Source organism: Dermacentor variabilis, chromosome 9 (assembly GCF_050947875.1).
Source record: "Dermacentor variabilis isolate Ectoservices chromosome 9, ASM5094787v1, whole genome shotgun sequence".
NCBI lineage: Eukaryota > Metazoa > Arthropoda > Arachnida > Ixodida > Ixodidae > Dermacentor > Dermacentor variabilis.
In genome coordinates, this window is record NC_134576.1 from 154,278,083 (window position 1) to 154,290,124 (window position 12,042).

The 12,042-nt window shown below is 46.3% G+C and overlaps 2 protein-coding genes across 5 annotated transcripts in view; one reads left to right on the top strand and one right to left on the bottom strand.

The window, feature by feature from the left end:
- Positions 1-6,346, top strand: part of Grip163 (gamma-tubulin complex component 6) — a 525,896-nt gene extending 519,550 nt beyond the window's left edge. For 3 of the 4 annotated variants that reach the window (XM_075670059.1, XM_075670060.1, XM_075670061.1), the window contains one exon: positions 6,093-6,346. In XM_075670059.1, the coding sequence (XP_075526174.1) occupies positions 6,093-6,238 (146 nt within the window). In that variant the 3' untranslated portion in view covers positions 6,239-6,346. The remainder of the gene's footprint in view (positions 1-6,092) is intronic. The other variant, XM_075670058.1, reaches the window with a different exon arrangement.
- Positions 6,347-8,649: 2,303 nt separating this feature from the next.
- On the bottom strand, positions 8,650-9,726 carry bisc (TM2 domain-containing protein 1 biscotti). The gene has a single exon (XM_075670062.1). It carries the CDS (start codon positions 9,454-9,456, stop codon positions 8,908-8,910), a length of 549 nt encoding a protein of 182 aa, XP_075526177.1. The 5' UTR covers positions 9,457-9,726; the 3' UTR covers positions 8,650-8,907.
- Positions 9,727-12,042: the final 2,316 nt, after the last annotated feature.

The following is a 12,042-nucleotide window of genomic DNA, read 5'->3' on the forward strand; positions in this document are numbered from 1 at the left end:
AACATACTTCCAATGGAGGGTTCAGGGACCTATAGAGGGGAAGGGGAAGGAAAATAAGGAGAGGTAATGGCAGTGTTACATGAGTACAGAATGTGTTCTGCACCTGCCCTTATCTCCGGACTGTTGGGGCAGTGAGCTGTGCTACGCCAACCGAAGTTGTAGAGCGCTAGTGGCGTGAGAAGAGTGTTCGTTTGAACTTTACGAAGGACATGTGCTTGTTCCGTGTTGAGTGAAGGGTGAGGTTGGGGCAAAATAGTTCGGTTTTCCTTGATGTTCTTGTAGTGTTCAGCTATTTGCGCTTTGTACGTGGCAGCGTCTTCCACTGTCGTTGGATTTGGCCCGGGAATCGAGGGCGCCCGGAGGTTAATTTCGCGGGCACGTTGATGAACCAACTCATTTCCCTCAATCCCAGCATGACCAGGCACCCAACGCGGGGTGATTGTAATGTTCGGTTTGCGGTTACAGGATTCTGTTAAGATGTCATGTAGGTGTATTTCCAACAGTCGGTGTTGTATGTTGCAAATGGCTTTGCTGGAGTCGGTATAAAGGTTGATGTTACTGGAGTGGTGCTTAGTGAGTAGAGAGGCTTCTTGTATGGCATATATTATCGCGTGAGTCTCCAGAGTGGCTATTATGTTGGAAGGGTTGGAAAATGGCCCAGCTGTTTGGATGATCGGTGCTGTCTGTCCAGGTGTATATATTGCATACGCGTATGATCTCGTGTCAAAGCGTGTGGCGTCCGTGTATATCGTGATGCATTTCCTGCCTATATAGTAGTGATGTTTTGCTTGCGCTTGACGTCGACCATCATGTAGGTGTGGCGTCATATTTTTTGGTATGTTTGTAAATGCAATGTTAAGTGGTAGCGGAGGGCTTTGATTAACTGGTGTCAACTTGTCTGTCTCGGTGTTGTTGTGTTAGTTCTGCGAAAGTGTGAAAGAGGCCCGTTTGTTGAAGGCGATCATTTGAGGTGTATATTGGTAGGCCCAGGGCAGCCTTGTGAAGGGTGTTGAGTGAATATTCGAGTTTTCGAGTTTGTGTTTGTGTCAGTGTTAGGAATGGGGCGGTGTACAGAAGCCTACTATACACAAGCGCAGTCACGAGCTGTGTTGCTTGTTCTTCTCTCAGTCCGTGTTTTTTGCTAATGATCCTTCGCATTAGGTGCGTGAGATTTCGGCAGTCATTTTGATATTGTATAACGTTAGAATTAGCATTGTTGTTGTGATTTATGATAAATCCAAGTATTCGGCACGATGTAACCTTTGGTATCTGCTTGCCTAATAAGGTGTGTTGTATCAGGGCATTTGTTTTCTTTTGGTATTGTGTTCGATTCATGAGGAGAAGTTCCGACTTTTCTGCTGAAGGTTCGAGTCCAGCTTTGCGTAAGTGGTTAACTATGGTCTCGACGCCTTTCTGGAGAGTCGTTTCGACGTTCCCTGGAGATCCGGTTTCGCACCATAGGGTAATGTCGCCGGCGTAGAAAGTGTGGTGAAGGTTAGGGATTGTGGTTAGCTGCCTTGATAGCGCTGTCATGCAAAGATTAAAGAGGGTGGGAGATATAATCGATCCTTGAGGTGTACCACGGGAAATCTTGATGAGGGAGGAAAGAGACTGCGCTACCTTGAAGCGTGCTGTCCCACCTTTGAGGAAACTGCGTATGTAATTGTACATGTTGGCGCCGCATCCACTGTCGTGAATCCTCCTTCAAGTTGAGATCAGGGATGTGTCACCAGGTGTCGATGAGCCCAGTGTCTCGCAGGAAGGCTATCAGCAGGCGTTGCAATTGCCGGCTATGTATGCCAGGCTAACCCCGCCTGCTTCAACATCACCACCACCACCACCACCACTGTCGTGAACTGATTTGAGTACGTGATCATGTGTAACATTATCGAATGCCTTTTTTATATCTATTGCCAGAAGGGCTTGGGTCTGTGCTGTCTTTGGCTGCAGAAGCGTGTTCTGTAGTATGAGAAATAAGTCCTGTGTGGAAATGTTCTTGCGATAGCCTATGAGCTGGTGCGGAAAATGTTTCGTGTCATCCAAATCTTCTTCTAGTCTGTTCAATGCAAGCCGTTCCATTGTTTTCCTCATACATGATGTTAAGGATATTGGTCTGAGGTTGCAAAGCGTGGCTTTTTTCCTTGGCTTTGGGATCATGGTAATGTGTGATGTTCTCCATTCCTCTGGGAAGGTACCCGTGTTCCAATGCTCATTTATGTGCGAGAGAAGCGTTTCTTTATCTTCGTAGGGCAGATTACACAGAAGAGTATATGTGATGCCTTCAGGACCCGGCGCCATCGCCCTATTGTTTTGCAACAATGTTATGTTTAATTCTGCCATAGTGAAGTCGGCACCAATGTTGTCATTTGGGGGGCCCATATAGTCTGTGCACGGTGACTGATGTGCCGCAGGTATGTAAAGGGTCCGAAGTTCATCAAATGTTTTGTTTATACCTTGTGTACTGGCATGTTTCTCTATGGTAGGGATCACTTGTTTCTTTGTGCCAAGCAGGGCAAGCAAAAGATGCCACGTGTGTTTTTTGTCTAACGTATTCTGGATGCTATCACAAATACGGTTCCATTCTGTCTGTTCGAGCGCCCGGGTATAATTGATCGCTTGAATAGTTATATCATCTACCTTTTCACGAAGCTGATTGTTATGCGATTGCTGGGATAAGACTCTCAATAGTTTTTTGTGTTTTTTCCAGACGCGTGTAACGTGCGGGTCGGGCCGGTCTGCCGGCACTGAAGTTGTGTGCGTGTCTGTAACTGCTGTCTTAGTTTCTATGAGGCCTTTAGCCCATGTGCCCAAGTCATGCCCTGTGTGAGTGTTATTCTGCCTCAGTTTCCGGAATTTGTCCCAATTTGTCAAGGTGACTGTAGCGCGGCGCTTTCGAGGTGTCATGTGTATAGTGATGTTTATTATGTCGTGGTCGCTAGTTAGGTTTTCATGGCTGTTCTCCCAGCTCGTTGCATATTCACCTTTGTGCAACATGAGGTCCGGTGTAGTAGGAACTTGATTTTGCGCCCCTGTGCGAGTTGTTACCCCCGGAGTGTTGAGAACGGTGTACTGAAATTTGTTTATGTTGTCTTCCAGCAACCTGCCCATTTTCGTGTCCGCCTTGTATCCCCATGATGTGTTGGGCGCATTGAAGTTTCCCATGATGTAAATGTCATGTGTCTTCTCATCTTTTTTAGCGTGCTTGAAGATCTGACTAAGGTTGTACATGGATTTTGGTGGATTGTAGACATTGTACAGCTTGGCAGGTCGTTGTGAGTTGTCCGGGTATATTGTGGTTATTAAGAAATACTTTGCTAAACAGTCTGGTGCTATTTCCGTATAGTGTTTAATGTTATGTTTTACGTACGTCGAAATTAATGGTTGGTCATATTCGTTGTGCACTGAATGTGTAGCTGTGTATCCTGGGATGTTGTCTTCTTTGTATGTTTCTTGCAGAAGTAACACATGTGTTGGGTTTTTCGATTCTAGGAAGTATTGCCTCATTATTGCTTTTTTGTTACTGAGACCGCGGCAGTTCCACTGCCAAACGCGAAAGTTTCCGTCCCTTACTTCTGCCATGGATTAGCGACCTTTGCGGTCTTAGACTGGGTGCTGGATGTGTCGATTGGGTCATCAGGAAGTTGTCTCTTTTGCAAATGAGACATGTGGTCCATGTTTTCGTAGCTAAGATCTTCATCTGGAAGAAGGCACTTAAGCATACGGTCTACTCGTTGTTCCAGCATGGTTAGGCATGTTTCGTGACGTTCGTAGGCTGAGGCAAGTTTTTCGACAATGTCAGTGAGGCGGTCGAGTTTCTTTTCTATGCTTTCAAAGCGTTCTAACAGGGTCTCTGATTTGTTTAGAAGAGACTCTAGCGTTGAAGGTGTCTTGTGGGAATGCGCGTGTAGGACGTGTTGCTGATATTGTGGTGCTTCGTAAATTGGAGTAGGAGAATGTGCTTGTGATGTTAGGGTATTGAAGGATGGGAATTGCGGGATGATAGGAGTGCTTGGCTTACCAGGCGCCTTGGGTATGACGGTTCTCCCAGACTGTGGGGTGCGCGCAGGGCTTTTGCTCGAGGCTGGTCGTTGCGCGTTCAGTATAGCGCTTGCCTAAGTCGTCGGCTGTGACAGCGGTGTGTTAGGTCGCATGTCTTGTTGCTTCTTCTGGGGCTGTTGCGTCTGTGTTGTTTGCAGTTGCTGTCCGTGCGATAATAATGCAGGGTATTCGCGATGGTAATCAGTTGAGGTTGCGGTGTTTGGGGCGCTGGAACCAAGTGTAGGCTGTTGCTCGTTGCGCAGTTTGATGCGTTGTAAGTAGGCTCGTTCTGTCTTGTTATGGTCTTTCTGCCTTTTAATTTGGCAGCTGGGGTCGTTGGTCCTATGGTCGCCACCGCAGTGCAAGCAGAGGAGAAAGCATTGGTGTTCGTCTCCTGCCTGCTTGAGTTGTCTCGTGCAGTCAGGACATCTGATAATAGTTGATTTGGTGGGGCAGTTGTCAGCACGATGGTCATACATCAGGCATAAGGAACAGAACTCTGCTTTGGGGTGGTGGGGCAAATATCGGAACATAGCTCGATGATAGAGGACTTTTCTAGGGACAATGCTTCCTTCAAATGTAATAATAGCAGTCTCTGAATGGCCCATCATCCGGGAGGCTAGTATGGTAGGTCCAAAAGTGTCCAAGTTCTGCATCAGGTGCTTCGAAGATGTGCCGGCGTCAACTCCGTGGATAACCCCTCTGCAGGAGTTGGCCGGCACGGTTATGTATGCTGTGACAGTGTGCGTGGTTGGTTCAAGTGCAAGTTGAGACATGGCAGCGATTTTCTCCGCTGCTATTGAACTTGGGGTCTTGATAACGATTATATTGCTTCGTGGCTTAATATTCAGTGAGAGATCCAGGGCTTCGTGTGGGGTGAGGGGGGCTTGTTGCCGCACGGCCTGTGAGATGTAGTGCAATTTGTGCTGATGGAGGTGCACATCACTCTGAGGTCGAATTACGACTGTGTGGAGCGCAGCAGGGTGCAGGGGGGTGGTAAGATTCTTCTTCTTGTATTGAACTGTTGTCCAGCCGTCTTCAGCAGCGTTCTTGGTTTGCTGAGTGTCCATTACATTGGCTGGTTCGGTTGCGGCGGCAGGCGGGGTAAGGTCCATTATAAGTGAGCGAGGCGCCTCCGATTGCACTTTGGCGTCTACGGCACGCGACACCTCGTGGCACGCAACCGCACGCTGTGGCGCGAGGCCGGCGTCGACGGGAGTGGGGGGTAGGTTCCAGGATTGCGTCTCAGCTCCGGCGTTAGGCGTAGCTACGTGGTCGGGTAAAAAACTCTCGTAAAATCCAAAAGATGGGCTCACTTGTGGAGGGTAGAACATCCAGCTGTTCCTTGAGCGAAGCCCTGTCCGAGGATAATGTCGTCGATAGGCTGGTAGCAGGAAAAAACGATGAAACGCATGAGATTGTCGGAGCTCGATGCGAAAGCGTCTTGACTGGTCGACACCACCTCTTGATGCCCTACAGAGGGAACCTTTTCATGAAAATAACTTATCTTTTGTAATGCTTGACGCAACATTTGTAAAATTGTAAAATGATTCCTAATTCGTAAAGTTTACAAAAAATTTGGGAGAGTTGGCAGGTATGGATCATGCATAGCCATGGTAGACCTCCTAAGTAAACAGCGTCATGTAGGACAGATAAAGATTGGCACACCAGGAAAAGCTAAGGCCGAGCCTTACGTCCTTTACACCACCTAACCTGGTTATCGACAACCAGGGAGGACCAGGGGCACACACTTCTTTAGCAATCCTAGCTTGAATGGTCAACGAGGGAAAGACAACTTGTAGAGGGGAAGGAGTACTCTGTAGCGATTGCACAACAGTGGTAACGTTCATGCCCTTTCATGCATGACCTTGAGCAGTGACAGTACAGGTGCAGAGTGTGTGAAAAGACCAAACACTAAATAAACATGCTGACACATTTATTCTTGTTATTCAATCAACATACCGTTTATGAATGTTGGGACCACTGTTCTATAATTGATCTGCAGAACATTGTGCAAGAGCAGCACTTGATTTGGACTGGTCTTTATTTTTCAGCATCAAGGAGCCTTCACATATCGCAGTACCCGACGAACTGTCTCAAGCTCTCAGAGGTGCTCGACTTCAGTGCGTTCCAGTGGCCTGAGCAAGGCACTCGCTCACTGAGCATCGTAGGGAAGGAGTTCTCGCCTGATCTCTTCTGAAAAAGTGTGCCAAACTGCACCCAGAACTTTGCTATGCCATACAATTTGGGAGAGGGTGTATATGCAATAAAACTGTGTGTTCTCGTCCATTATCTTTTGTTACATTTAATTGTGTCTCAGCATTAACCCTTCAAGGGTCGTTTTTTTTTTTTTTTCGCCATATGCGACCGCCCAGGGTCAATTTTTTTTATTGCAGATTCCAATTCTTCTTAGGAACCTATTTCGAAAAAAATTTACCGCAATTTTTCAAGCGTGACCGTAAAGTGAGAAAAAAATATTTTGTGTTGGTATATATGTACTCTTCATTCATGAATAACAACAATAAAAAAGGAAATATACTTACAAAAATAAAAAATTTGATGCATTCTTATAAACATAGTTCAAAGCCTTGAACATGTGCACACGAGAATATTTCGCAAGACTTCAATGTTCCTGCTCTTACACTAATATCTAATATGTACATCCATAGCGTAAGCGAACTGCGTGGGTGCGCGCACTCAAAAAAACTGTGTGGTTGTTTGCCCTTCAAAAAAGCACACTGTGCGACAAACTTCCGCTAATCTGCATCTTATCACTAACCAGAGGCAATTCGTTTTCGCGAGTGTCAAAAAAAAAAAAAAGAAGCAACGGGAATGCATGCATGGTGGCATCCTTCGTATGTGCACCCCTGTGAAAACTAAACAAGCGAGAAAGAGGCGGTCGCCCTTTGAGAAATTAGTAATGAGATAACCATCAGTTTTGCAAGCGCAAGAAGCCGAAACCGTCCACGGAACAAAACCGAAACCGCCGCCTGCGCGCCCACGCGTCAATGCACGAGCGGTAGTATATAGACGCACCGGAGAAAACTAGCGTTAAAACAAACCATGCAATGAATACCGAGAGAGGGAGGCGCGCGAAAGAAATTCCCTGTATTCCCACATAGTGGCAGCACGTGACAGAAAATAAAAAGTTAGGAAATTGATGCACTTTTTAAACGTACAGACGGCACCGTAAATATATGGCATCGATTATTTTTGGACTTGTTCGCGGTGCCATATATTTATGTCATTGACCCTCAAAGGGTTAAAAAAATGTTGACTCATTTTTTTGCAAATAGGTCCGTACTTGCAATGCTACCAATGTTATAATCTCTTCACATTTTGCAACTATACGAAGTTTCAGTATGTATTCCTGTTGTTTTTCATATCTTATGCACTATTTTTGGGCCCACAAATGCAGGCAGTCTCTTTAGCCTACTACCAGTGACGTGTAGATTGCAGTTGCTTTAAGGCAGGACATCCTTTATTTTTATAGTTGGGCCACAAGCAATAATATTAATATATCTTAACTTTTAATTTTTTGTTGGCACCAATTTCTGCAGAAAACTGACACTAATTTGCGCAAGAATGTTGTGCCATTACTGGCAAAAAGACAAAAATAAAAATAAATGCATGAACATGGCTGTCGCGTAGTGTCAGGCTTCACCCTTATGTTTAAGCAAAGAAAAATGTTTTCAAATGGCCAACCTTAAAATGGGCTCTTTATCCATGTAAATGTGTGCACAGCACAGCATTGCATTTAAAGAAACAATGGGTTTTGAGGTACTTAACACATAATTCAATAATAAGCAGAAATTTGAAAGTATTAGGGAGATACTATTACCCGAAAGGTTTGCCTACTTTGTGTGTTTTAACAGCAAAGAAGGGTCGGAGCAAATTTCCCTTCTCATTTTTCACAGCCGCACATAGTTTACTCAGCTTTCTTTTTCAGGTCAGCCGCTCTATCCATTGCTCTCCTTAGGTTCTTATTCACATCCTGTATCTCCTTCTCATAAAAAGTGCCTTAATGCATGACAATGAAGTCACTATATACACAGAAGTGGAGTGATTATGATGTCGAACACCGTGAGGGGTTGGTCGACTGTGGAAAGGGTGTAGTGTATCACATTCCCGTCCTGTGGGAAGTAGCACATTGGCCGTGTTTGAATAACTGATTAATGGACCACAGAGCTTCCTTGAAAGTGCAACCGTCATCTGATGATTGCTTTCATTGCAAATGATGCAAGTAAAAACTGTTGTTAAAAGAAACCAAGGTGCTGTCAAGATGCAAAGATAGGATAGCGAGGGAGATTGCTAAGCATTCTTTATTCATAAGTCCGGTGACGTGCGTGGCAAAGGCCATTGGCAAGTGTGCATGAACTAGAAATTATTTAACCACTAATCTTTAAGCTGCTACACATGTTTATGCCAGGGTATATATTTAGTGTGTTTGTCAAAATAAACCATTGTTGCTAGTTTGCGCTCATCTGTGTTTTCTATCTCGTCCCTCTTCGTTTGCACTTCTTCCTTAAGTGCGACTTCATGTATAAAAAATCCCAAACCCCATTCTAGGCCCTTTGGGTGTGCGAAATCTGACACTCCCTACATTATCACTGTAGTTAAGTGAATTTTATTGCAGTGCAACCGTATTACAGAATTTCGTAGTTACATTGCTCTTCTGCAAGAACACTGTAGTGCAATTTACATGTGAAATTGTTTTCTGCATCGCAGACCAGTGCAAGGCATACGCAAGGCTGATGAACTTATCTGATGTATTCAGGGTGTTTATTTCAAAACACAGATCAAGGAAATGGCTATATCTTAGCCCTTCGCCTTGGCACGCAATCTGCGAACAAGGGAGCTCTTGCTGCATCACCAATCGTCTTGCGGCAAAACGTAAGTGTCATTGTCGATCTCCAGAAATCGCAGGCACGGGCCGAAGTAACTGATCACATAATGCGACCCGTCGGCGGGACCAACAACCTGCATAGAGATGAGAATAATGTCCACGAGCTGGCCGAGGAACATGAACCCGAGCGTGCAGAACTTCGCAAGGCCGACGGCAGGGTAGCCCAAGTAAAAGCGATCCACGCCGAACATGCCGAGGAAAACGGAAAGCAATAGTGCGGTCTCGAAAGAGTAGCCGTTGGTGTAGCGGCACGGAATTTCCTTCTCGAAGGTGTCCCGGCCGGTGCCGGTGCCGTTCTTGCAGATTATACCATCGGCCGCGGTGCACATAATACGGGCTCGGTTGTCGGGGCCGCATGTCTTGGGCTGCTGCGTGGCCGAATCGATTTCGGGTGCCGCACACAAGTACTGGCCCATCAGGAGCGTACTGCAATTGGCTTCGTAGGTGCCTAGAGCTGCGCAGTTTACGGCGATGCTTATTAGCAAAGTGCACGCTGCCGCTAACGTCAGCATCGCCCTGAAGCCGTTCCACAGAGTCTCTCTGAAAGAAGTTTCATTGCACAGCACACCCGATGACCCTGGAGCAGCGTGTGTGGCTTCACATTTCTTTATGCTATCAGACAGTTCACATAGTCCGGCAAAAGAATTCTCGCGAAAGAACAGTACAATATACTGGCATTGGCGCACAGCCGCAAATGTCTTTGGTTTAAGGGGCTTTAGCCATAGAGTAAAAAAAACCAGCTGCACTTGCCCCAGTTTTTTTTTTTTTTTTTTTTTCCTTCTGGATTGGATTGGCGCGGTTCCATACGTGAGAAACCATCGCTCGGAAAGACTCGTTTCTCAACGAGACGTTTATTTCAGGGATTGCCAGTCGTTCGTGCGTAGGCGCGAGTAAGAGCGGGCGAGAGAGAAAGTTTGATCCATCCTAGGTACTACGCAGGAGGTTTCTTAGCGCGTGTTGTAAGCGTGTGTCCCTAGGCGTGCCGGCATTGCCAACACCACCTAGATTAGCTCAAGGCCATGTATTGATTAGCTCATGCTGTTGTATTGTTGTTGACTTCCTGCCTAATAATTTTATGTGATTCCAAAATATTCTAGGTGCGGCCTTCTTTTTCTCACGTATTTCTGACAACCAACGTTCACTTTCACCTTTTGATTTTGCTTGCACCAGTATTTGAACCATAGACTTTTTCTCCCGGTATATTTCCCATTTACTGGTTACTTCATCCTGTGGCAACTGCGCCTTCTTTGCCTGCCTGTGCTCCCGAGATGCTTTCTGTCGTTCGGCGATCGCTTCTCGTATCTCCTTGTTCCACCAGCTTTTCGGTTTCTTTTTTCCTTTCCAACGAACATGTTGTTTCTCTTTCCGTATTTTCTGTTGCTATTACACTTAGAAGCTCACCATATTGCCACTCTTTACTTGGCCATTTGCCAAGTTCATCCTCAACTCTAGTGACTATATTTGCTATTTGTTCAGCGTTCAAATTTGGACTGGCCATTTTGCTCTCCTTGCTCTCTTTCCCAACTACATATCCCATTTTCAATATGATGCGTTTATGGTCACTCCCTATGCTGCTAAACCCTTCCTCATCGATGACCATTTCTCTCAACTTATCATGAATTCCTTCTGTCATCAGACAGTAATTATGGTCGATTGCCGGTTTCCCACTTACCACGTGATCTGTCCTTCACACTTAGGCCTTGTATTCACGATCACGAGGTTATGTTGCTCACAAAGGTCTATCATTAACTTCCCGTTATTGTCGGTATAGCCATCTAAATCCTCTATGTGGGCATTCATGTCACCTAATAGGACAATTTCAGCACCGTTCCCGAAACCCCTAACATCAGCGCTTATACATTCCACTAACTCTTTATTCTTCTCTGTGCAATTTTTTCCGGTCCACAAATACGTAACGCCCAGCCAAGTTTCTTTCTCACTCATTGTACGTGATAACGAAAGATGCTCTTGACATTGTGAATTTACTCTTCCATTTGGCTCCCTAATGGATGAGTGTTCCGATTCCCCCTCCCTTTCTTTCCGACTTAGTTCTTTTGCACCTCTTCCCAAACATAATTCTCAATAATTGGCGGCTCTTCTGAGTCTCTAAGGTGCGTTTCTGTAACCGTATATACACCCCTATTTGTTCTCTATGTAACTGCTCCTCAATCTCTGCCCACTTTTCCTTTCTTCTGCCGCCCTGCATGTTTATGTATATCCTATTGCATGGCGAGCTCTTTTTCTTGCTTTCCTCCTTTTTCTGTTATCGACGGCGATGCTCTTCTGATGTTCCCCTAGGGGACCTTCTTCATTACTATCTACTTTGACCTCCTGGGCGCCCGCGGGCCCCCTAATAATGCAACAGCGCGACCACCAAGTCGCCAGCCCACTTCTCGTGCTAGCCTGTAATTGAAGTATGTGGATCCCGTCTCGTTTAAAACCACCACAGCGTCTCACCTCCCTGTTTACTTCAACAACCTCGAAGCCTTTCTCTGGGCTCATTTTCCATATTGCCTCATTAGCAGCCACTACGGCTCTTTGTACGTGACTGTCACGCACAGGCTCCGGCACCGGGCACACCACGATCTGCACCTAGGGGATAGCTCACGCAAGTCGTCCATCCCCTTCGCCAAGCGCTGGGCTAGTCCTGGCCCTTTCCTGTTTAGGACGTCATTTATCCCACCTGCTGAGGTTGCGCACGTGGGCATTTTCCGCGAGCTTTTGTTTTGCGCGCTCCATGACAGAACCCACTGTGCGCCCTGGAAATGTCCCTACCACCACTCTTTTGTCGCCTTTCACCCTCTCCACAATTGCTTTTGAGCGCCCAGCCAGATTTGAGTCGCCAGTGATAATCACCCTTTCACTCTCTCCTACCTCTCCCTGCTTCCCTTTGTCCTTTTCCGCGTGGTTCGGACTCGACAAGGGGCATTGTGCCCTGGGCTCCTGCTTTTTCCGCGTAGCGGCCTCAAGGTAGGTGCCGCTCTTTCCAGCTAACCCTTCATCACCCTGCCTGCGTTTCACGTATTTTGCTGACCCTCCCTCGCCTGTCTCGTCGGGGGTCTGCGTTCCATTGTCGCGCACATTATCGGTCACAATGG